At 41.8% G+C, this 25,956-nt stretch overlaps 1 protein-coding gene across 1 annotated transcript in view; it reads left to right on the top strand.

The window, feature by feature from the left end:
• Window positions 1-25,956, top strand: part of Pfas (phosphoribosylformylglycinamidine synthase) — a 295,039-nt gene that overhangs the window by 116,614 nt on the left and 152,469 nt on the right. The window contains exons 7-9 of the mRNA XM_070100647.1: window positions 16,123-16,241; window positions 20,347-20,487; window positions 23,492-23,604. Coding sequence (XP_069956748.1) covers window positions 16,123-16,241; window positions 20,347-20,487; window positions 23,492-23,604 — 373 coding nt within the window. The remainder of the gene's footprint in view (window positions 1-16,122; window positions 16,242-20,346; window positions 20,488-23,491; window positions 23,605-25,956) is intronic.

Here is a 25,956-nt window from a genome sequence, read left to right as displayed (position 1 = left end):
TTCAGACCAACCTGTGAACCATTTAGACATAATGTAACAACGGATGGTAGGAAAAGTGTCTGTACGTCCCAAGTAGTCTGAAAGTATAGCAGAGGAATGAGTTTCTTTAAGGTTAGGGAACATCTTATCAGAAATGACATACGTGTGCATCCAGTGTCTCGTAAAATGGTAGATACATTAAGTCCATTAACTGTTCCTGAACAGAAGGGTGCCTGGTCATTACAGTCTTTAAAACATCTTCCAACTTTTTGCACTTTCTTAGAAGGACAATCTGGACGTTTATGTCCCTTAACACCACATAAAAAATAAACCGGAATAAAAGACGTCAGTTTACTTTCCAATAGAGGCTTTGATTTCTTAACCCTTGCCCTTAGGGTTCGATCCCTTTAGGTCTTTATAGGAATTGTGAGCCTCAGCATTCAAATCAGCGGCCTCAGCAACTTCATCAGCTTTAGTCAGGTTACGTTCTCTAATGAATGTTCGCATTTGGTGGGGAAGAGCTGTCAGGAACTGGTCAGCAACCATGAAGTCTCTAAGAGATTCATAACTGTGATCAGTTCCTGAGCTCTCTATCCAAAAGTCGAACAAACGAAAGAGTGTTACCTGTAACTGCTGAAAGTTTTGGCCATGCTGTAAGGTGGCATACCTAAAATCTTTCCTGTAAGAATTAGTGGTTTTTTGATATGCTTTAAGGATTGCCTTCTTCAGTAGGTTATAATTACATATGATATCCTGCAACAAAGTTGCATAGATATTCAAAGCTGTACCAGAAAATAACATACCTAACCTGGTAGCCCAGGTGTCAGCAGGCCATTCACAGAGGGTAGCTGTATTTTCCAACCTGATAATGTATGAAGTAATGTCTTCACCCTCTGTGAAGGGAGGTAAATTAGGTGTTGGAATATGTGCACTAGCTGCATGATGTTCAATTAATCCTTCCTCTAATTGTTGTTGTGTAAAAGTTAACTTTTTATTCTCTAATACAAAGTGCTTTCCTCAACTTCTCTATCTTTTGCTCTTTCCTCAAGTTCTCTTAATTTAACTTGTTCCTCATGTACTTTAGCTTTCTCCTCACGATAAAGTCTATCATGCTCCTTTTTGTCTTCTCTCTCTCTTTCTAACTGTCTTTCTTGATTTTCTCTTTCAATTTGATCTCTCTCCTTTTTCTTTCTCTTTCTAACTGCCTTTCTTCTCTCTCAATTCTTTCCTTTTCAATTCTTTCCTGGATCTTAGCACTAATGAAAGCTTCTAAATTTTTCCCCGTTATTCCTAACTTACTCCCAGCATTCATCCAAAACTGGTATTTCTCCATGCTTGCAAGAATAACTTAAACTACCAGGGGAAAATGAAATGGGTATATCAAAGAAAACGGAGGGTTCAATTCCTTCTCTTCTCAAACTGTAAATAAATCGGAGGGTTCGATCCCTGCTTCGATTAACCCTTTGACTGTTTCAGGGCCCTCTCTGAAACTGTCATTCTATGTCGCCAAATATTCGAAAAAAAAAAAATTATTTTTTCTTATGAAAATGTTAGGAATATTTTTACTAGTGTTTTAAGCCTAAAAAAAAATTTTTGCCATCAGTACTTACCGAGATATAGAGCCGCAAAGTTTGCAGAAATCGACGTGCGTATGGCAACAGCGGCGACTGCCGCCCACCCGGTATTCTTTTATTTACTCTAATTCAAAGGTTTCTTGCATTTTTCAATATTTTTCTTTTCCAGGTAACTTATGTGGCCTGTGAGACCAATGTAAGGTGCATTGTTCAAATATACACTCATTATTTACAACACAATAACAGAACAAACTTTATCACTATTAGTTTGTGTATACACTTTGTTTACACAAACAAACAATACAAAACAATGTTTATTACTAGTGTTCCATAATATATATACATATGTACAGTCACTAAACACGTTCCTAGAACTGCTGCAGCTTGTGGAACTCTTTGAAACATGGGTATATGCAGAGGGGCACTTCACACTCCTCACACATAAAACGAGTGTCTCTGCGTGTTTGTGGGCGTTTTGTGGTATGCATACATACATAACACCTCTTCTGAGCATTTTTCTTGGCAGTAGTAGGAGGCAGTTGTATGGGGTAGTGATCACCAGGCCTCAAACGAGATGACGTCTGTGGGCGCTGGTCTATTGCAGGAGTTGCTCCTTTGTACTTTGCAATTATTTGTCTGATTACTGACAGGCAAAATTCACCATATTTTGGTGTTTTGTTGGTCTTCAACTTGTATATGTTATAAGCATTTAGCATAGAGATATCAACAAGATGGAAAAAAAGTTTGATATACCACTTATAACTCTTGCGTACACAGTCTGCAAACCCAATCTGCATGTCACATTTGTCCACTAAGCGCATATTGAGGTTGTAGTCCATGACAGCTGCAGGCTTTAGAATGGGTTCATTGGTCTCTCTGTTGTCCCTGCCACTGGGTACCATTTCGTTTGTGTGAACTGATGTCAACAATGTGACATCACGTTTGTCATGCCACCGAAATGCCATGATGTCATTGGCAGCAAAGGCTTGCACCTCACCTCTGCGAGTGCCAGCGTCGAACCTTGGCATATGTTTGCGATTACCACGCACTGTGCCACACACGTCTGTCAAGTTCACTCGCAAGAAATCACTGAGTAAGGGGCTTGTGTACCAGTTATCAGTAAATAACATATGCCCCTTACCAAGATATGGTTCCATCATTGTTCGAACCACATCACCAGAGATACCCAATAACTTCATGGTATCTCTCAAAGTATTACTGCCAGTGTACACAATAATATCTAAAACAAGACCACTTCTGCAATCACACAGTACAAATAGCTTTATACCAAAGCGTTTCCTCTTGCTTGGTATATATTGCTTGAATGAGAGTCTTCCTTTGAATAAAATCAAGGACTCATCAATAACAAGCTTCCTGAAGGGATAAAAATACATGCAGCACTTTTGTTTCAGGTACATAAACACATTTCTTATCTTATATAACCTGTCGCTTCTGTCAGGCCTGGTTTTGTCTGAAAAGTGTAACATATGCAACAGTATCAGGAAACGATTGACACCTATAATGTCACTAAAACCTGGAGTTGAAATCAGGCGATCTGTTGTCCAGTATGTGGTGACAGTGTGCTTATACACATGTGGCATAAGCATTATTGTGGCAAAAAACAGGTACATCTCTGCCACAGTTGTCTCCTTCCACTTGTGTAGCCGTGATTTTGGTGAGAGAATTGTATTTGCCATGGTGTATTCACAGTATGTGTTGGTTTCCCTGACAATGATGTCCATCAGGGGTTCATCGAAGAATAACTCAAAGCAGTCCAGTTCACTGGCATTGTTCCCAAGTGGACAAGATGGCTTTATTCCACTTTGTGTTTCATCAAAGTCATGGGGACTGGGAACAAACTCGTCACCGTCCTGCCAATCCCAGATGCGGTCTGCTGGTGGGGTCTGGATATTGTACCGTGGTTGTGGCTGTGCAGGTTGTGGTGGTGCAGGTTGTGGCAGTGTGGGGTAGGGTGAGGCTGGTTGTTCTGCTGAGTCAGCCGCGTGGCTAGTAGCGTGGCCCGGTGATGGTGCCACATGGGCCGTGCCACCCTCACTATCACCACCACTGCCTCCTCCCTCACTGTCACCATTCATACCCATCGTTACAATATCGTCATCTTCACTATCAGGTCGTGGTGTTGGGCCACGGGATGTGCTCCCAGAGTTTCTCCTTCCCCTTGGAACAACATATGAAACACTACCAGACTGCATGCTACGTCGTACATACTGGCGCTTCACTGGGGAATATTCACTCTCACTGTCACTAGAACTGCTTTCAATGACCTTGAAATCACTATCACTATCACTATCACTATCACTGCTGTCATCAGGGTGTTGTACACGACCAAATAGTTTCCTCTTTCGTCCTGGTACAGGCGAAGGTGAATGTGAACAAGCCTGCACAGCACCAGAGGTCGAAGGTTGTGGGTCATCTGGGTTTTCGTCACTATTTACGTTATCCTGGGCACTTTTTTCGGTAACACTCACTTGAAAACCCTTGAATTCACTGTCACTGACATTTTCATCGCTGTTAGAGCTATCACTTGGGAACAAAAGACCTCCAATCCGCCGAGGAGTGAGGAACTTCTTACCGAGAGGCATGGTGAAAATGGACTGACAACATGGCGTTCCCACAATGCACCGCTAGGTCCCAGATTTTTTTCACAGGGTGCACACCGACCACTGAGACCCATTCTCTCCCGTGTAGGCCTACCAGGCCTTTGGCGCGCGATTTGAAGCCGCTAGAATTTGTGCGTATAAATACGTCAGAAACATTGGCTCGTAAGACGTATTTATACGTCGGAAACAGTCAAAGGGTTAAACAGTATGTATGAAAGAAAAACAGAGGGTTCTATGCTGGCTCTGACCAAACAGTAAGTAGAATGGGGTCCCTTGACCATCCAATCTTCTCACCAAAAGCTCCAGAGTGTCCTACAACAGTTCCCTTGATATAATAAACAGAGCTCAATGAAACAACTTGTCACTGGAAAATCTCAGGTCCCTAGAGTCTATTCCTCCAAATCGTTTCAAGCTCAAGAATAAAGGTGACAGAATTAACTAGTATATCCTGCCTTGACTTGACTTACAATAAATTGAGACTATAACAATCACCATATCTTTTAAATACCTGTACTGTAGTCCTACCATAGAGAATGATTACTCAGGGCTGGTGGTAACCGTCTGTGGTATGCAGCGTTGAAGTTCCAATGGTAGATTCGAGATGGAGTTGAATCTTGATTCAGTCGAGTTGATCCTGGCAAGGTCGCCACTTGTGAAGGCTTACTCAGCCCTGTAACAACTTCAGTCAGTATTACCAAGGCTGGCTCCTCCTCAGGAAAATTAATGAATAGAAAAAGAAATAATAATTCACAAGGATAAACACTTTATTATTTAGTAATGCAAAGATAAAACATTGAAACATGAAGGTGTATCCTACTTGAAAGAAAAATGAAAAATATAAATGATATCTGAATCCAACACTAATATGTACAGTTAAACTGGGGTGTCTAGTTGCTGTTGACACCGTCTGGTAGAAATTGTAGCCGTTGCTGATGGTAGATCAAAAAGTGACGTCTCAGGACTTCAGTCCGTCTCTTTCAACACTTTTCTTTGGTTGGCAGATGACCCGAGCTGTCATTCCAAGCTGGAAAGAGACAAAGGTTACCCATTGCTTAAGAAATCACTCTCCATGATAAGTACAATATTTAAAAGCAATGGTGATTAAACATATTACGTACATGAAGATCAAGGCTGAAAAGGACTAAGTTTATTATTGGTCAAAAGTAAAGCTTTCAACCAATATGTCCACTAGAATAGGAGCAGAGGCTTTTATTTACAGTTGTGCTGGGAGCTGTGAGTCGAGTGATTACTCTTTGGCCAGAGCCCCACATGTCACCTTTCGGGGTGGGGGAGAAGGGGAAGGGGGATAGCGGGGGCTAGACTGAGCCTACCTTAACAAGCAGCCGGCAATCAAACTATCGTTATGTTAAACCTAAAACCCAATCTAACTTTATTATTTTTTAAATACACTACCTAACAGAATCACTACCTAAATGAATGCAACCATATGACCTGTCTTTGTAATACTCACTTGTGCTTTATAGTTATCTGTTTACATTAATGTTTTATCACTGATTTCATCATGTGCTTAGTAGCAGCGCTGTATAGTCCTTGTGGCTTAGCGCTTCTTTTTGATTATAATAATAATAATAATCATTGCTTAGTTAATCTTAAGTTAATTTTAAGCCAGCCCGTAATGCTATGCATAGTATAAGTGGCTTTGGCATACTGCTCTTATCTGTATTTTTTTGTACCTCTGTATGTGTGCACAAATTGGAAATAAATAAATAAATAAATAAATATACTCGCTCGCTACTCCTATCTGTTGAACTTTTCCCTCACATGTATGTTGAAGCCATGGTTGATGTGTGCAGTGTATGCTTAACCCATGGTTGATGTGTGCAGTATATGTTGAACCCATGGTTGATGTGTGCAGTGTATGTTGAACCCATGGTTGATGTGTGCAGTGTATGTTGTGTCAGCATAGGTGCTGATCCCTGTGTTATGTAGCTTAGCATATAGTATCATCCATGTGCTTCAGATAGGAGATCCCTTTTAGGCCTGTGACTTTGTGTGACGTCACGGGATGCGCATGTGTACATTCGTACTTCTGCCTCCCTCTCAGTCGGCGGTAGATCATCCAGGCTAGAACACGGCAAGGCTGGGCTCCATTTCCCATCATCACAGTCTGACATATATCGTTACCATCCAACAAGTGTGTCTACCTTCAACCCTCGATATCTCCATTTAAGAACCCCTACGATAAATGGTGGCAATGGAGGGCCTGTAATTCTGACGATTACAGCGATTTCTGGAGATAAGTTTCGACCGAGCCTGCCATCTTGTGAGTAGGCCTACCGAGAAGGTTAACGCCAGCCAGCTACCTCAAGTCAGCTACTCTCTCAAGCTCCTACCAGCTTCTACACCATTCACTGGTCAGTCTCTTTGTATTAGTATTTATCTGCTTATTTGCATCACTCCCGAGGGGTTGACCCGAGTTTGCAAAATAAGCCAGCTTCCAGTCTTTGGTGGGGGAGTCAGAACAACGGAGCCCAGTTGAGCCTAGTCTACTCCATCCAGTTCCTTTGCCTGCCAAGCCAGCATCCACCCCTGCTGTGCTCATCATGAGAAGTTATCAAGCTATTCTGTGTGAAGGGTTAAGATAAGCCAGCTAGCAACTAACCCAGGTGTCTTACCCCAGTACTCGAGCAAGCCACATGAGTAGTCTTCACCGCTTGTGATTCAAGCTCCAAGCCATCCTGAGTGTTCTTTTTCATCCTTGTGGTGTTGTGGTATTTCATGGGTGTATTTTAAGCTAGCCAGCTTAGAATATCTTCGCGGCAGTGTGGCTGTCCTCAGTGAGGCTTACGCCGTTCAACCCGTAGGCCCAACCACCCACTCACCACGTGTCTCACCATTGCCGGTCTTAGCCCTGTTTACCCACAAACCCAACCACTATCACTGTGTTGTGGTACTCGCCCAACCTCTACCAGTGTTTTGGCGCACTACTAAGGGTTGTAGCACCATATTTTAAGGACCATATAGGGGGTCAAGAGCTAGAGTGTGTTTTGCGCCACCGTTGAAAGCCTCCTGTGTGTGTCTGTCGTCAATGTAAGCGCAGTTCTACGATCACATGTGCAGAGGACAGCAGCAAGACGACATAAACAATCCTTTACTCTCCATTACCATCTACCTCATTCTACACTAAGTCGTTACAGCGATAATATTTTTCATAGAGACATTTGCGAGTGTTGAGACATTTCTTTTGTGTTCCAGTGATTTTCTTAGTGACATTCAGTGACTCTTGATCAGACTCAGTGTTTATCATATACTGATTGCAATAATTTGATAATCTCCTTAATTCAGTGTTAATTTTCGTGCATTATCTTATGTCTGTTGTGTTGTGTCTTTTTATACACTTGAAGTAAGTACTTAGTGTTTTTCCTTGTTGTGTGTGCAACATATGAGCAGTATAGAACTTGTGTTTACACTTCAGAATCACCTAGTGTTCTCAGTGATTCAGTGGAGTAATTCAGTAATTTATTTAGTTATATTCTGCATCACAACTCAGTGTTGTCCCAGTTATATATATTTCTTTCATCCCAGCATTTGTGTATTCTTTTTTTTTTGTTCTCTGTGTGTTGAACATTCTTGTGTTCATATTCTTTCATTTAGCCAGTGTCTAATTTGTCTTATTTCCACAGACAATAGTGCCATTATTTTGTGCAAGCAAGAAATCATTTTTATAAAATTTTTCACACATCAAGTTTCATTGCAAGAAAATTCTAGTATTGTGTTTATGTGTTGTGTTCTGCATCACTGTAAGTGTTGTGTTCTGCATCACTGTAAGTGTTGTGTTCTGCATCACTGTAAGTGTTGTGTTCTGCATCACTGTTGGTGTTGTGTTCACACTGTAAGTGTTGTGTTCTGCATCACTGTAAGTGTTGTGTTCTGCATCACTGTAAGTGTTGTGTTCTGCATCACTGTAAGTGTTGTGTTCTGCATCACTGTAAGTGTTCAAACCTTTTTGTTGCGTGTTTTAGCACCTTTTATTTTCCATGTTTCATTGAACAAATTCACTCTTAGTGCAATTTTTAAGTTCTTCTTTTAGAGTAAATTGTTCTTTTGCTTGTTAAGTGTTGTTTAAGTTGCAGTTAAGAGTCAAAGTGTTCCCCCAGTTCATTCCTTGATATATTTCTTTTCTTGTGTGTGTAATAATTTTTTTTATTATTGCACATTGACTCATTTTGCAATAGTTCTTGTGCAGATATTGTGTTGCCATTAAAGTTTTTTCTTGCAGAGATTTTATGCAGTGTTGTGCAATACTTTTTAATTAGCAATTGTTATTTGCAATATTGCTACAGTTTATTTCAGTGCAGTTTCTTATGCTCTGTTCTGTGCATAATATTTTATTCTTTCTGTGCCATTTTATTTTATTCCAGTGAATTGTGTCCCAGTTTGTTTTATTTTGCACAAGCTTTATTGAGTCCATTTTATCATTTTATTGTGTGTTTCCCTATTGCATTGAAAGTAAAGACAACTCACTGTGCCATTCATTCAATTTAAAGTAAAAGTTGAGCAAATTAGATTTGAGTAAAGTACAAGTTCTCTTGATTTTCAAAGTGTTGTTCATTCAATTGCGTATTTTTCTTGTGTGAGTTCTTTACTTACTGTGTGACCTGTCAATTTTTAATTACTTATGCAGAATCGTTAAGCATTTTCTTCCCGTTTAAGCTTACTGTGTCATTCTTTCTATTTTTTTTTGCCTTATGCCCTTCAGTAATTTCACTGAGAAGATGTCCCAGTCACTTTTGAATGTTCACTTAGTGTATCATGCCAGTCAAAGTCAATATGAATCAATCCACAGTACCAATATTCCCTTACTGGCTGAAAGACAATACCTAGCCCTTGAGCAATGTGTTTGTTCTCACAGCTTGTATCTGAGATTTGTTAAAGTGCTGCAAAATGTGAAGTTCAGATTAAGTTCCTATAGATCCGTGAATTACTTATTAACGTAGCCGAGCGATCAGGCACTAGTAATACTGTCACTCCTGTCTGGACTCCAGCCAAAATATCATGCACGCAGGATAGTGCTGACACTACTATCCTTGCGATGGCGACTTGTTCAAGTACTCGTTCCTTCCCATGGGACGCTTTGAGAAGAACTTTACTTGCAACGAGTTATGCCATCTCTTGCTGATGCCACAAGCCGTTGCAGAAAGACGTTTCTGTGGCTAGTGTGCTCACTTGAGTGTTGTTGTTGTCCCTTGTGTTTCAGATTGTGATCCCATCCTAGTTGACAGTAATCAGTGCATTGTAAGAAGTTATTTCTCGAGTAACTTTCACATGTTAACGTTTGTGAGTGTAGTTTCTTTATAGCTGATACCTCGTGTCACTGTGTGCGACTCAGATTGAATATCAGCATTGTTGACCGTGTTCATTTATTTTCTCCTGTGCTTGCAGTTTGAGATAGTAGATTCGTTCTCCCTTGCTCATATTGCGTGTTATAGCGTTAATTTTTTCAACCGGGGGGAGTCATCCACTCCAGTGAGTTTGTTCATTCCTCCAGTAAGAAAGAACCGATCCTTTGTGTTCTGGTGATTCGATTCCTGCTCCAGGAAGATCTTATTCTTACTGTGAAGCCACCAGCACCCATTAGTGACTTTGTAATGAGCCAAGAATTACTGTATCGAACAGCCGAGTTGGGTACTCCAAGTAGAAGAGTGTACCAGTTAGTAATTCCACAGTCACTAGTGAACGTAGCTCTACAGCTAGTTCATGATGCACCAGGTGTTGCACACCCTGGTATGGATTGTTCTGTGAAACAAGCCAGAATGAAATACTTTTGGCCACGTATGGCAACTGACATTTCCGAGTATGTTAAGAAATGTAGTGTCTGTATGCAACATAAAGGGAATGTCAATGGTCCTAATCCAATCCAAGTTTACCCAACCACTAGCGAACTGTGGGAAAGAGTTGCCCTTGACTTGTTAACCAATTTTGAATGTTCCCTCCAAGGCAACAAACATCTGTGTGTTATGGTAGACCATTTCACCAGATATTGTGAGTTAGTTCCTATTGCAGATAAAACTGCAGAAACAGTAGCTAGCGTTTAAAGAACGCATTATCTGCAGGCATACCACCCCTAAATCCTTAGTGACAGATAATGGAGGTGAATTCTGTAATGAGATTCTTGAAAATTTGTGTACTTTATACAAGATCTCTAAATCCACCATTGTTTCTCATCATCCTGCCAGCAATGGGCAAGCCGAAAGAACCAAAAAGAAAGTACTTGATGTCCTGAGAGCCACTATCAACCCCAATAGTGAAACTTGGGATGAAGTTATACCAGATGTTCAATGTGCCATAAATTCTGCTTACAATGCTTCCATAGGTGATACTCCACATTATGCATTGTATGGAGTAGACAAGCGTTTACCCTATGAGTTGTTATATTCCACTCCGAAACCAAATTACAACCCTGATGATTTCGTAGCAACTCGTACCAGCATGGCTCAGAGTGTTTTTAGAAGAATCCGTGAAACACTTCATAAATCAACAGCAGAATTTACTAGAGTAACTAATAGCCGTGCTAAGCCTTCAAAAGTCAAAGTAGGTTCAAGGGTAATGCTGACAAATTTCAACAAAACATCCGAAATGCCTAAGCTCGATCAAAAGTTTGTCGGACCTTATCGAGTTGTAGAACATATCTCTGGTAATAAGTATAAGGTTAGAGAAATTAGTACTGGTAAGTACAAAGAATCGCATTTAGATCATATGAAATTAGTATGCGATGTTGATGATATTGCTACCCAGACTAATGTGACAGATGCTGAAAATCCTCTTGACTCTGTACCCTCTACCTCAGATACTCAGTTAGATAACCAACCTGAATGTCATTACTCCTTGCATACTCGACAAGTAATGAGAAACCCACAAGTATCTTTTGTAGATACTCGTTCAAGTCTCCCTCAGTCAAGGCATGTGTTAGCCATTGCAGAAGAATTCGATCCTCCCAGAGATGATAACCATTCTGCATATGTAAACCTCACCCCTCGCAGAATTGGGTTTAAATGTACATAGTCTGTATAACTAGATGTCCGAGATGAAGTAAATTGTCAACTGTTTGTTATTAACTGATTAGTTTTTTCAGAATTTTTTTTTTTCGTATTCACGTTCCCTCCGTATTCTGAGAATTTGACAGTAATGATCTGAGTGTGCACCAGATGCCTTTGCTGTTAATTTCACCTTGTATATATACAGTGGACCCCTGGTTAACAAACTTTTTTCATTCCAGTAGTATGTTCAGGTGCCAGTACTGACCGAATTTTTTCCCATAAGGAATATTGTGAAGTAGATTAGTCCATTTCAGACCCCCAAACATACACGTACAAACGCACTTACATAAATACACTTACATAATTGGTCGCATTTGGAGGTGATCGTTAAGCGGGGGTCCACTGTATATTTATTCTTCCTCAGAATCCATAGAGTGCATGAATACAGATCGATCGATCAATTCCATCCATATTGTACAATGAATTGTTCTTATAGTTTGTAATGCATTACGTTAACCCTTTCAGGGTCCAAGGCCCAAATCTGGAGTCACGCACCAGTGTCCAAGAATTTTCAAAAAAAAAAATTTGTTATTTTTTCTTATGAAATCGTAGAGAATCTTTTTGTGAAGGTAATAAAACAAAAAGTACGAAATTTGGTGGAAAATTGACGAAATTATGCTCTCGCGAATTTTGATGTGTCAGCGATATTTACGAATCGGCGATTTTGCCGACTTTGACTCCCATTTTAGGCCAATTACATTATTCCAATCAACCAAATTCTTAGCTATTTCACTAGTATTACTTCTATTCTATCGATTGAGCACAAGAAATCGCCAAGTCAACTGTTTCAACTACAAAATAAAGTGATCGGAAATTGTTAATTTGGCCAATTTAACACAAAGTTCAAAATATTCCAATTTCAAAATAGGGTCCAGAATGAACAATGTAGGCATTCCTGGCACTAAACTAACATTTCCTCTGTTCATTAGTTATGTTTTGAGGCTTTACAAATAAATTCCATTTTGATTTTTTATTCACATAATGAATTTTTATTCACACCAAAAAATAGAAGATTTACTGTTATGCAATACTGTAATAATTGTATAAATATCATCACCATATTTGTGAATGTATATTAGACCCACCAGCTGGCGTGTATTAGACGTGTGAGGTCGTTTGTTTACTCTTGAATATCGGCAAAAATTTAACATTTCTGCTACTTTGAGCTCAGTTTCAAGCCATTTCCAATGCTAAAACCAATCAAAATCATCTCTATTTCTGTAACATGTCTTCCATTCTATCAAATGAGACCAAGAAATCGCAAATACATCTATAAAAAACATACGAAAAAACACTGCAAAGTTGCTGTTTTAATCGAAAAATCATGATTTCATTTTTTTTCTCTCATTATACACAGTGTGCTGCAGGATCTGTTTTATGTGGTGCACACATACCACATAGATGTATTCTCTCATATCTAGGCCCAAATGTACCACTCACAGTTTATCAGAGTGAGCTGAGCTCATGGCGTAGATCTACGGTTTGGACCCTGAACGTAAAGCCGTAGATCTACGGGACGGACCCTGAAAGGGTTAAAAGTGATTACGTTAACACCCATTACGTAAAATTCATTTTGTTAACGTCCAGTATGATACCATCCATTAGTTCTAAGTTATATATGAATTTGTTATTGTATAGAATCAGCCCAGAACCACCTGCCTGTTCAGCCTATAGATAGTAGTGTATGTCGAGACGACATACGTAACATGACCGAGCTGTCAGCATAGTTGCTCATCCCTGTGTTATATAACATAGTATATAGTATCATCCATGTGCTTTAGATAGGAGATCCCTTTTAGGCCTGTGACTTTGTGTGACATCACGGGATGCGCATGTGTACGTTCGTACCTCTGCCTCCCTCTCAGTCGGCGGTAGATCATCCAGGCTAGAACACGGCAAGGCTGGGCTCCATTTCCCATCATCACAGTCTGACATATATCGTTACCATCCAACAAGTGTGTCTACCTTCAACCCTCGATATCTCCATTTAAGAACCCCTACGATAGTTGAACCCATGGTTGATGTGTGCAGTGTATGTTGAACCCATGGTTGATGATGTGTGCAGTGTGTGTTGAACCCATGGTTGATGTGTGCAGTATGTGTTGAATCCATGGTTGATGATATGTGCAGTGTATGTTGAACCCATGGTTGATGATGTGTGCAGTGTATGTGTTGAACCCATGGTTGATGTGTGCAGTGTATATTGAACCCATGGTTAATGATGTGTGCAGTGTATGTGTGGAACCCATGGTTGATGATGTGTGCAGTGTATGTTGAACCCATGGTTGATGATGTGTGCAGTGTATGTGTTGAACTCATGGTTGATGATGTGTGCAGTGTATGTTGAACCCATGGTTGATGATGTGTGCAGTGTATGTGTTGAACCCATGGTTGATGTGTGCAGTGTATATTGAACCCATGGTTAATGATGTGTGCAGTGTATGTGTTGAACTCATGGTTGATGATGTGTGCAGTGTATGTTGAACCCATGGTTGATGATGTGTGCAGTGTATGTGTTGAACCCATGGTTGATGTGTGCAGTGTATATTGAACCCATGGTTAATGATGTGTGCAGTGTATGTGTGGAACCCATGGTTGATGATGTGTGCAGTGTATGTTGAACCCATGGTTGATGTGTGCAGTATGTGTTGAACCCATGGTTGATGATGTGTGCAGTGTATGTTGAACCCATGGTTGATGATGTGTGCAGTGTATGTTGAACCCATGGTTGATGTGTGCAGTGTGTGTTGAACCCATGGTTGATGATGTGTTCAGTGTATGTGTTGAACCCATGGTTGATGATGTATGCAGTGTATGTTGAACCCATGGTTGATGATGTATGCAGTGTATGTTGAACCCATGGTTGATGTGTGCAGTATGTGTTGAACCCATGGTTGATGATGTGTGCGGTGTATGTGTTGAACCCATGGTTGATGATGTATGCAGTGTATGTTGAACCCATGGTTGATGATGTATGCAGTGTATGTTGAACCCATGGTTGATGATGTATGCAGTGTATGTTGAACCCATGGTTGATGTGTGCAGTGTATGTTGAACCCATGGTTGATGTGTTCAGTGTATGTGTTGAACCCATGGTTGATGATGTATGCAGTGTATGTTGAACCCATGGTTGATGATGTGTGCAGTGTATGTTGAACCCATGGTTGATAATGTGTTCAGTGTATGTTGAACCCATGGTTGATGATGTGTGCAGTGTATGTTGAACCCATGGTTGATGTGTGCAATGTGTGTTGGACCCATGGTTGATGTGTGCAGTGTATGTTGAACCCATGGTTGATGTGTGCAGTGTGTGTTGAACCCATGGTTGATGATGTGTGCAGTGTATGTGTTGAACCCATGGTTGATGTGTGCAGTGTATGTTGAACCCATGGTTGATGATGTGTGCAGTATATGTTGAACCCATGGTTGATGTGTGCAGTATATGTTGAACCCATGGTTGATGTGTGCAGTATATGTTGAACCCATGGTTGATGTGTGCAGTATATGTTGAACCCATGGTTGATGTGTGCAGTATATGTTGAACCCATGGTTGATGTGTGCAGTGTATGTTGAACCCATGGTTGATGTGTGCAGTATATGTTGAACCCATGGTTGATGTGTGCAGTGTATGTTGAACCCATGGTTGATGTGTGCAGTGTATGTTGAACCCATGGTTGATGTGTGCAGTATATGTTGAACCCATGGTTGATGTGTGCAGTGTATGTTGAATCCATGGTTGATGTGTGCAGTATATGTTGAACCCATGGTTGATGTGTGCAGTGTATGTTGAACCCATGGTTGATGTGTGCAGTGTATGTTGAACCCATGGTTGATGTGTGCAGCGTATGTGTTGAACCCATGGTTGATGTGTGCAGCGTATGTGTTGAACCCATGGTTGATGTGTGCAGCGTATGTGTTGAACCCATGGTTGATGTGTGCAGCGTATGTGTTGAACCCATGGTTGATGTGTGCAGCGTATGTGTTGAACCCATGGTTGATGATCATAGGTACAGATTATCTTACCTGCTAGCAAGATATAACATGTTACAAGAAGTGTTCGCTGGCTTATGTCATGCAGTCATAATATTTTGGAAATATTTTTTAAAAGACTTTAAAGTTAAGGTTAACCCACTCTTGTGTTCCAGGGAGAGTACATCTTGGAGGGAGAGAGGTTAACCCTCTCCTGTGTTCCAGGGAGAGTACATCTTGGAGGGAAGAGAGGTTAACCCTCTCCTGTGTTCCAGGGAGAGTACATCTTGGAGGGAAGAGAGGTTAACCCGCTCCTGTGTTCCAGGGAGAGTACATCTTGGAGGGAAGAGAGGTTAACCCGCTCCTGTGTTCCAGGGAGAGTACATCTTGGAGGGAAGAGAGGTTAACCCGCTCCTGTGTTCCAGGGAGAGTACATCTTGGAGGGAAGAGAGGTTAACCCGCTCCTGTGTTCCAGGGAGAGTACATCTTGGAGGGAGAGAGGTTAACCCGCTCCTGTGTTCCAGGGAGAGTACATCTTGGAGGGAAGAGAGGTTAACCCGCTCCTGTGTTCCAGGGAGAGTACATCTTGGAGGGAAGAGAGGTTAACCCATTCTTGTGTTCCAGGGAGAATATGTCTTGGAGGGAAGAGAGGTTAACCCATTCTTGTGTTCCAGGGAGAGTACATCTTGGAGGAAAGAGAGGTTAACCCATTCTTGTGTTCCAGGGAGAATATGTCTTGGAGGGAAGAGAGGTTAACCCATTCTTGTGTTCCAGGGAGATTTCATCTTGGAGGGAAGAGAGGTTAACCCACTCATATGTTCCAGGGAGAATACATCTTGGAGAGAGTGGTTAACCCACTCTTGTGCTCCAGTTAGAATACATCTTGGAGAGAAGAGAGGTTAACCCATTCTTGTGTTCCAGGGAGAATATGTCTTGGAGGGAGAAAGGTTAATGCACTCACTCCTGGACATGGTGATGGGCACCAACTCTCCACTAACTACAAACCCCAACAGTATTATTGCTTTTTCTGACAATTCTAGGTGAGTATTAATTAGTTGTGAGGAATATTGTGAAGGTGTTGGCTCACCTGCCATAGTTATATAACTGCTATGATTCAAGTCTTGATCTCCCTCAGTGTTCAATGTCTGAGATACAAGTGTGTTTGTATTTCTCCCAGTCTTGCTGTGAGATAGATACAAGAATACCACTCATCATAGAAAATAGCTGTAGATTATAGTTGAGGAAATTGATTTATAACTCTAAAGTTCTCTATCAATTACTGGTGTGCTATATTTGTGCTATACTGGTGTGCTACCCCATTGCTATAGGCAATGGGGTAGAAGATGTATGGGGTAAGTTTAAGAATATAGTGTTCAGCAGAAGTTTGTGGTGCGGGAGGGAAGAAGAGGAATTGGTGGAATTTTTTTTTTTAACAAGTCGGCCATCTCCCACTGAGGCAGGGTGACTCAAAAAGAAAGAAAATACTTTCATCATCATTCAACACTTTCACCTCACTCACACATAATCACTGTTTTTGCAGAGGTGCCCAGAACACAACAGTTTAGAAGTATATACATATAAAGATACACAACACATCCCTCCAAACTGCCAATATCCCAAACCCCTCCTTTAGAGTGCAGGCATTGTACTTTCCATTTCCAGGACTCAAGCCCGGCTATATAAAAATAACCGGTTTCCCTGAATCCCTTCACTAAATATTACCCTGCTCACACTCCAACAGCTCGTCAGGTCCCAAATACCATTCGTCTCCATTCACTCCTATCGAACACGCTCATGCACGCTTGCTGGAAGTCCAAGCCCCTCGCCCACAAAACCTCCTTTACCCCTTCCTTCCAACCTTTTCGAGGACGACCTCTACCCCGCATTCCTTCCCCTACAGATTTATACACTCTTCATGTCATTCTACTTTGATCCATTCTCTCTAAGTGACCAAACAACCTCAACAACCCCTCTTCAGCCCTCTGACTAATACAGTGGACCCCCGGTTAACGATATTTTTTCACTCCATAAGTATGTTCAGGTGCCAGTACTGACCGAATTTATTCCCATAAGGAATATTGTGAAGTAGATTAGTCCATTTCAGACCCCGAAACATGCACGTACAAACGCACTTACATAAATACACTTACATAATTGGTCGCATTCGGAGGTAATCGTTATGCGGGGGTCCACTGTACTTTTATTAACTCCACACCTTCTCCTAATTTCTACACTCCGAATTTTCTGCATAATATTTACACCACACATTACCCTTAGACAGGACATCTCCACTGCCTCCAACCATCTCCTCACTGCAGCATTTACAGCCCAAGCTTCTCACCCATATAAGATTGTTGGTACTACTATACTTTCATACATTCCCTTCTTTGCCTCCATAGATAATGTTTTTTGTCTCCATATATACCTCAATGCACCTCACCTTTTTTCCTTCATCATTTCTATGATTAACCTCATCCTTCATAAATCCATTCGCTGAAACGTCAACTCCCAAATATCTGAAAACATTCACTTGTTCCATACTCCTCCTCTCCAATTTGATATGCAATTTTTCGTTATCTAAATCATTTGATACCTTCATCACCTTACTCTTTTCTATGTTCACTTTCAACTTTCTACCTTTACACACACTCCCAAACTCGTCCACTAACCTTTGCAACTTTTCTTTAGAATCTCCCATAAGCACAGTATCATCAGCAAAAAGTAACTGTGTTAATTCCCATTTTGTATTTGATTCCCCATAATTTAATCCCACCCCTCTCCCCAACACCCTAACATTTACTTCTTTTACAACCCCATCTATAAATATATTAAACAACCATGGTGACATTACACATCCCTGTCTAAGACCTACTTTTACCGGGAAGTATTCTCCTTCTCTTCTACACACCCTGACCTGAGCCTCACTATCCTCATAAAACCTGTTTACAGCATTTAATAACTTACCGCCTATTCCATATACTTGCAACATCTACCACATTGCTCCCCTATCCACTCTATCATATGCCTTTTCTAAATCCATATATGTAATGAAAACTTCCCTACCTTTATCTAAATGCTGCTCACATACATGCTCCAATGTGAACACTTGATTTACACATCCCCTACCCACTCTAAAACCTCCTTGCTCATCCCCAATCGTACATTCTGTCTTACCTCTAATTCTTTCAATAATAACCCTACCGTGTACTTTTCCTGGTTCTTTCTTCTTTCAACAAACTGTCTGTATCCCACCAAGGCGGGGTGGCCCAAAAGGAAAAATGATAGTTTCTCCTAGCCCCTTGCTAACTTTTCCTGGTATACTCAGTAAACTAATTCCTCTATAATTTTTACAATCTCTTTTGTCCCCCTTTCCTTTATTTAACCCTTTGAGGGTTTTCGTCGTACTAGTACGTCTTACGCGTAGGGGTTTTTGACGTACTAGTACTCATAAATTCTAGCGACCTCAAATCTAGTGGGAGAAAGCTGGTAGGCCTTCATATGAAAGAATGGGTCTATGTGGTCAGTGTGCACAGTCTAAAAAAAATCCTGCAGCACACGGTGCATAATGAGAAAAAAAAAACTTTTTCCATTTTTTTTTAATAAATCAGCGACTTTGCAGTGTATTTTCGTATAGTATTTATTGTTGTATTCTAGTTTTCTTGGTCTCATTTTATAGAATGGAAGACATATTACTGAAATTGAGATGATTTTGACTGGTTTTACAATGAAAGGTGCCTTGAAATTGAGCTCAAAGTAGCAGAAATGTTCGATTTTTACCAAACTTCAAAAGTAAACAAATCGTGCCAAGCGTGCAATACACGTCAACTGGTGAGTCTAATATTCTTTCACAAGTGCACCAATAATATTTATACCATTTTTTACACTAATGCAGTAGTCTGCATAACAGTAAATCTTATATTTTTTGTGAGAATAAAAATTCAAAGTGGAAAGCAAAAGAATATAAGAGGGGCCTTGAGACGTGACTAATGACTAGAGGAAATGTCATTTTAGTGCCAGGAATGTCTTTCTTGTTTATTCTGGACCCTATTCCGAAATTGGCATCTTTTGAAATTTGTGTGAAATTGGCAAAATTGCTAAATTCTGACTACTGTACTGGATAGTTGAATTTATAAATGGGTGGTTTCTTGCACCCATTCGATAGAAAAAATGGAGTTCTAGCGAAATATTCATGTTTTTTGTCGACTAGTACAGTGAAATTGGCCGAAAATGGGGCTCAAAGTGGGCAAAATCGCCGATCCGTAAACATCGCCGAGACCGCTAACTTTGCGAGAGCATAATTCCGTAAGTTTTCTATCAAATTTCAAACTTTTGGTGTCGTTATGATCGGGAAAAGATTCTCTATCTTTTCATAAGAGAAAATAATTTTTTTTTTTTTAAATTTGGCCGACCCCCTGAGAACGAGTTTCGGAGAGGGCCTGTCGACCCTCAAAGGGTTAAGGAACTATACATTCTCTCTGCCAATCCCTAGGTACCTTCCCCTCTTTCATACATTTATTAAAAAAAATTTACCAACTACTCTAACACTATATCCTCCCCTGCTTTTAACATTTCTGTTATGATCCCGTCAGTTCCAGCTGTTTTACCCCCTTTCATTCTACGTAATGCCTCACACACCTTCCCCACACTCACATCCTGCTCTTCTTCACTCCTAAAAGATGGTATACCTCCCTGGCCAGTGCATGAAATTACCGCCTCCCTTTCTTCATCGACATTTAAAAGTTCCTCAAAATATTCCCGCCCTCTACCCAGTACCTCCATCTCCCCATATACTAACTCCCCTACTCTGTTTTTTACTGACAAATCCATTCATTCCGGGGTCCCAGACTTTTCAACATCTTACCAGAAGATATCAAAAACACTACTGAAACAAGTGTTGAAGCCTTCAAGAAGAAACTAGACAAGTATCTTCACCAGGTGCCAGATCAACCAGGCTGTGATGGATATGTGGGGCAGCAGGCCTCCAGCAGCAACAGCCTGGTTGACCATGCGAGCACCAGACGAGCCTGGCCCATGGCCGGGCTCAGAGAGTAGATATACTCTCGAAATTCTTCAAAGGTATATCAAAGGTAACTTGTTTAACTCATTCCAAAATTTTTTCATATTTTTTCTCTACCTCTCCCCCAGTTGTATACAAGGCTGGAAGACTCCTGTAGTAGTGAGCAGTGACCCATGCCAGAGCTCACAGGTGCTGGTGGAGTCCCGCCTCAGGCACCTTGTCTTCACTGCTGAGACTCACAACTTTCCCACTGGTGTAGCTCCCTTCAGGTGAGTTATTATAACTAACTTGAGTAAACTTCCTCTTAACTGGTTCACTGTCACAACAGTCTACCCTTCTTCTAGCCTCCAGAGTTGCTGTCTTGTTGAAACAGCCTTTGTACACAACTTTTCTAATATGAATTTTAGTACTGTCTTTGTCTCTGTAGATGCCAACCTTGCTCATTACTTAGTCAAATGCTTCAAACTTCAGAAGACTCGTGACTTGACCTCATCTTTATCTCCACTCCTTATGTCTTCTCCTTTAGTATATTTTCATGGCTTTCCTTTCTTCTGCTTCTGTGGGTTCTCTCCTATGAGAGACCCCTCTAACCCTGGGTTTATGTTCTACCCTCATTCGTCATTAGCTCTCCTGCAGTCCTCCCTTCTATATTCTTTTGTTCTTTGACTACTACTACTATGCTTATACTACTACTGCTGCTGCTTTGCTAACACTCTGACTGCTGTGTCACTACCACTACTTACTTATTACCACCTCTGCCACTGACTTCTCTCCTACCACTACCTCTTCCACTACTTCTATTACACTACTACCTCCTCTTATTCTACAATCCTGTCTCCAACCCCCTTCCTCTCTCGTATATATACTGGCTCCCTTCCCTTCGCTCGTGTGTGTGACTAGTTAAGGTTCCAAGTATGGACAAAATGTTGCCATAAGCTTTATTTTCCTATGTGCAGGTTATTTGTGTGTTGAGTGAGAGGAGAGCTAGCTAATGTAAGTGTTGGATGGTGGTGGTGACAGTGATGGTATCTCTATGGTACAAGTTACAGCAATTATAGGTAGTTAAAATGGTACCTGTATGGCACAAGTTTGTAGACGAATGGTTCAAAGAACCGACACATTGTTAAATTAGACACATGTGCAACTCTTGGGTATCTTTACTGAGGAAACGTTTCGCCACACAGTGGCTTCATCAGTCCATACAAAGGATAAACTTGAAGAACAGGAGGAGAATGAGGTAATCAGTCCCTCAGCCTTGAGTCGATGTGGTCAGTCCATCAATCTTGAATAGAATACGGCATATGAGCGGAGAAGCAGCTTATAAACCGTATGGCAGGAGAGGTGCAGCAGTCGTATTCTATTCAAGATTGATGGACTGACCACATCGACTCAAGGCTGAGGGACTGATTACCTCATTCTCCTCCTGTTCTTCAAGTTTATCCTTTGTATGGACTGATGAAGCCACTGTGTGGCGAAACGTTTCCTTAATAAAGATACCCAAGAGTTGCACATGTGTCTAATTTAACAATGTGTCGGGTCTTTGAACCATTCGTCTACAATCCTGTCAGACACTGCAACTTCTTGGGATCTTAATACTTGGGAATTCTTCGCTTGCCTAACCCTTGGGCATGACCTACTTCCACATTGGACAAATGTGACACCACCTACGACTGCTGCACCTCTCCTGCCATACGGTTTATAAGCTGCTTCTCTGCTCATATGCCATATTCTATTCAAGATTGATGGACTGACCACATCGACTCAAGGCTGAGGGACTGATTACCTCATTCTCCTCCTGTTCAAGTTTATCCTTTGTATGGACTGATGAAGCCACAGTGTGGCGAAACGTTTCCTCAATAAAGATACCCAAGAGTTGCACATGTGTCTAATTTAACAGTGGCACAAGTTACTGTAATATGAATGTATATGAGTGTGTATATGGTATGTATGTTTGTATGGTGGTTTGTGTAAGGCTAGTGATGTGTGGCACACCAGTGTGTGCCACACCAGAGTGTGCCATATCAGTGTGTGTGCCACACCAGAGTGTGCCACACCAGTGTGTGCCACACCAGAGTGTGCCACACCAGTGTGTGCCACACCAGTGTGTGCCACACCAGTGTGCCACACCAGTGTGCCACACCAGGGTGTGCCACAATGTGTGCCACACCAGGGTGTGCCACAACAGTCGGTGCCACACCAGTGTGTGCCACACAGGTGCTACACCTGGGTGTGCCACACCGGGGTGTGTCACATCAAGGTGTGCCACACCAAGGCGTGCCACACCAGGGTGTGTTGCACCAGGGTGTGCTGCACTGGGGTGTGCCGCACCAGGGTGTGCAACACTGGGTGTGCCGCACTGAGGTGTGCCACACTGGGGTGTGGCGCACAAATAACTAGCATCATCATAAAGTCTTGGTACAGAGAATATCTTGTAGCTGTTAAGTTGTATTTAACTCCTGGGTATGACTGAGCTTCAACTACAGTAGTACGTCCTGCCCATCACTAATGATACCTTCAACTGCAGCATCTCATCTTTCTAGCATACAAAGACCATGACTAAGATAGTGAATACATTCATTGCTGAGGGACTGATTACCTCTGTTACTGTCTCCACTTAACCCAACTAGTAAAGCGGCTTGTTAGTGGAATTTATTTAAGATTAAGAATTCCGGGTGTTGTCCACCTGTCTAATTCAGGTGTTGTCCACCTGTCTAATTCAGGTGTTGTCCACCTGTCTAATTCAGGTGATGTCCTCCTGTCTAATTCAGGTGTTGTCCTCCTGTCTAATTCAGGAGTTGTCCACCTGTCTAATTCAGGTGATATCCTCCTGTCTAATTCAGGTGATGTCCTCCTATCTAATTCAGGTGTTGTCCACCTAATTCAGGTGATGTCCACCTAATTCAGGTGATGTCCACCTGTCTAATTCAAGCATTGTTTACCATTAATATTAAAGAAGGTGATCCAGGTACTTTGCCTTGTTCCCTTCTTTACTGATGATCCTGCTGCTGTGCAATTTGTATGCCGTGTCCTGTCCTGTCCTGTCCTGTCCTGCTCTGCTCTACTCTGCCCTGCCCTGCCCTGCCCTGCTCTGCTCTGCTCTGCTCTGCTCTGTACTGCCCTGCCCTGCCCTGCCCTCCTCTGTACTGCCCTGCCCTGCCCTCCCCTGCTCTGCCCTGCCCTGCTTTACTCTGCCTTGTCCTGCCCTTCCCTGTTCTGCTCTGCCCTGCCCTGCCCTGCCCTGCTCTTCCCTTAATAATAAGATAATGTTGTCAGTGGTGCGACGACTGGAACTGGAGGACGTATCCGTGATGTGCAGGCAGTGGGTCGTGGTGGTCATGTTGTAGCTGGTACTGCTGGCTACTGCTTTGGTAACCTACACATACATGGTAAGTTCATCAGTGGGTCGTGTTGGTCATGTTGTAGCTAATATTGCTGGCTACTGCTGTGGTAACCTACACATACATGATAAGTTCATCAGTGGGTCATGGTGGTCATGTTGTAGCTGGTACTGCTGGCTACAGCTGTGGTAACCTCCCATCGATGGTGGATAACTCTATCATGGTGGAAGGTTTGAGTGGCTTAGCCTGTCTAAAAAATAACCCTGCCCCCTCCCTTCTTTGGTTTAGATAGTGAGGATTTTTCTCCATTCATTTAATTTTTACCACGGGGGAATTATGCTGCTCTCATTGTGCGCTTACTGACTACAGTGTTGTGATGGTCTGCACCACTCACCAGAGACTGGCTAGTCAGGTGGTCCATCTGCTGGGCCATTATGAGGTTCATCCTCTGGTTGTCTGGTGGTAGAGGCATTACCTGAGGTCACCTTTAGTTGCAGGCTTGGTCACTGATGGTGTGGTAGAGGCAGTACCTGAGGTCACCTTCAATTACAGGCTTGGTCACTGATGGTGTACAACTCTGTGTTCTTGCCACTTTGCCCTGAATTTGCTATTATTATTTGAATGGTGCTAGTGTCTCAATGGCTCCTAGTCTAAAAAGAAAATTTTGCTAAGCCTTTATCTACTAGTTCTAGGTGAGCTATTGTATTGTTGTGCCCTGGGTATACGGGGTGGTGGCACTGCTTGTGTTTGTGTAAGTACTAATGGTGGGGCAGCGGTGGTCTCGCCTTTCTACCTTTTTGCACTTTTGCTTTGCTATTTTCTCTCCTCTATCATGACAGAAAAAATACCCATATCAATGCAGAAAATTCGGAGTGTGGAAATTAGGAGAAGGTGTGGAGTTAATAAAAGTATTAGTCAGAGGGCTGAAGAGGGGTTGTTGAGGTGGTTTGGTCACTTAGAGAGAATGGATCAAAGTAGAATGACATGGAGAGCGTATAAATCTGTAGGGGAAGGAAGGAGGGGTAGGGGTCGTCCTTGAAAAGGTTGGAAGGAAGGGGTAAGGGAGGTTTTGTGGGCGAGGGGCTTGGATTTCCAGCAGGCATGCATGAGCGTGTTCGATAGGAGTGAATGGAGACGAATGGTATTTGGGACCTGACGATCTGTTGGAGTGTGAGCAGGGTAATATTTAGTGAAGGGATTCAGGGAAACCAGTTATTTTTATATAGCCGGACTTGAGTCCTGGAAATGGGAAGTACAATGCTTGCACTCTAAAGGAGGGGTTTGGGATATTAGCAGTTTGGGGGGATATGTTGTGTATCTTATATGTATATGCTTCTAAACTGTTGTGTTCTGGGCACCTCTGCAAAAACAGTGATTATGTGTGAATGAGGTGAAAGTGTTGAATGATGAAAGTATTTTCCTTTTGGGGATTTTCTTTCTTTTTGGGTCTCCCTGCCTCGGTGGGAGACGGCCGACTTGTTAAAAAAAAAAAAAATCAATGACAACACTACCTTCCTCCCCTGGTCCTCCTACAGTTACTACTCTTGACTACCCTTGTGTGGACATGGTTTATGGCAGTGAGCCAGAGCCAGACTCAGCCAGACACCTAGCTGCTGTGGCTGACTCTGGCCCAGATGCCACTTCTGTTTTTGAAGCTGACTTATTAAACATTCCACTGCTGGGTTCTGACTTTGTAATGTGTAAAAGAATGTTGATGCTATTGCAATCTTGGGTAGTTACAAGATAAATGGTTTTGGTTTTATTATATGTGCTGACAACAACTGAGTTGTCTTACCAGATTCAATGGCTTAGTAGTGGAGGATCAGGGCCTGTATGTTGATGTCGTGAAAGACACTTTTATATACTACTCCTGGGTCATTGAGGAAATTTCAGGAGGCCCACGTGTCTATGTATGTCACAGTCCAGCTCTGGCTGGGCTATAAGCTGATAAGTTTGAAGCAGCAGTTAGAGACAAAATGTGGGTGATCTTGTGGCCATTAGAGCTCAAAAGACAGTTTGGTGATCCGATATTTTGACCTTGGCAGGCTCATGATCTCTCGTGTTGTGGTGATCCAGTGGTGGATGTGCTTATTTCTGGTTATTTGATCCAGTCATAACATTATTACCTATTGTATGATTGTGCATGAGAGTGAAGAAGATTTACAGTTTCTCAGTCCTGGAATGGTTTTAGTTTGGAAGATAAAGGGGAAAGTGGGCAGTGTTCCAGTGAACACTAATTCACTGGTCCTTATATTTGACCTGAATCTTGGGAGGAGGGATGTAGATGTTAAGCTGTATGTCTCCTCCTCTGTACAGTGCTTCAAGTGCCAAAAGTTTGGTTATCAGAAGTCAGTTTAAGGTGATCCATAATGTGTGTTGCTTGATGAGTTGAATTTGACA

This window comes from Cherax quadricarinatus, chromosome 73, assembly GCF_038502225.1.
Source record: "Cherax quadricarinatus isolate ZL_2023a chromosome 73, ASM3850222v1, whole genome shotgun sequence".
NCBI classification, from domain to species: Eukaryota; Metazoa; Arthropoda; class Malacostraca; order Decapoda; family Parastacidae; genus Cherax; species Cherax quadricarinatus.
This window is presented reverse-complemented; position numbering and strand designations above follow the sequence as displayed.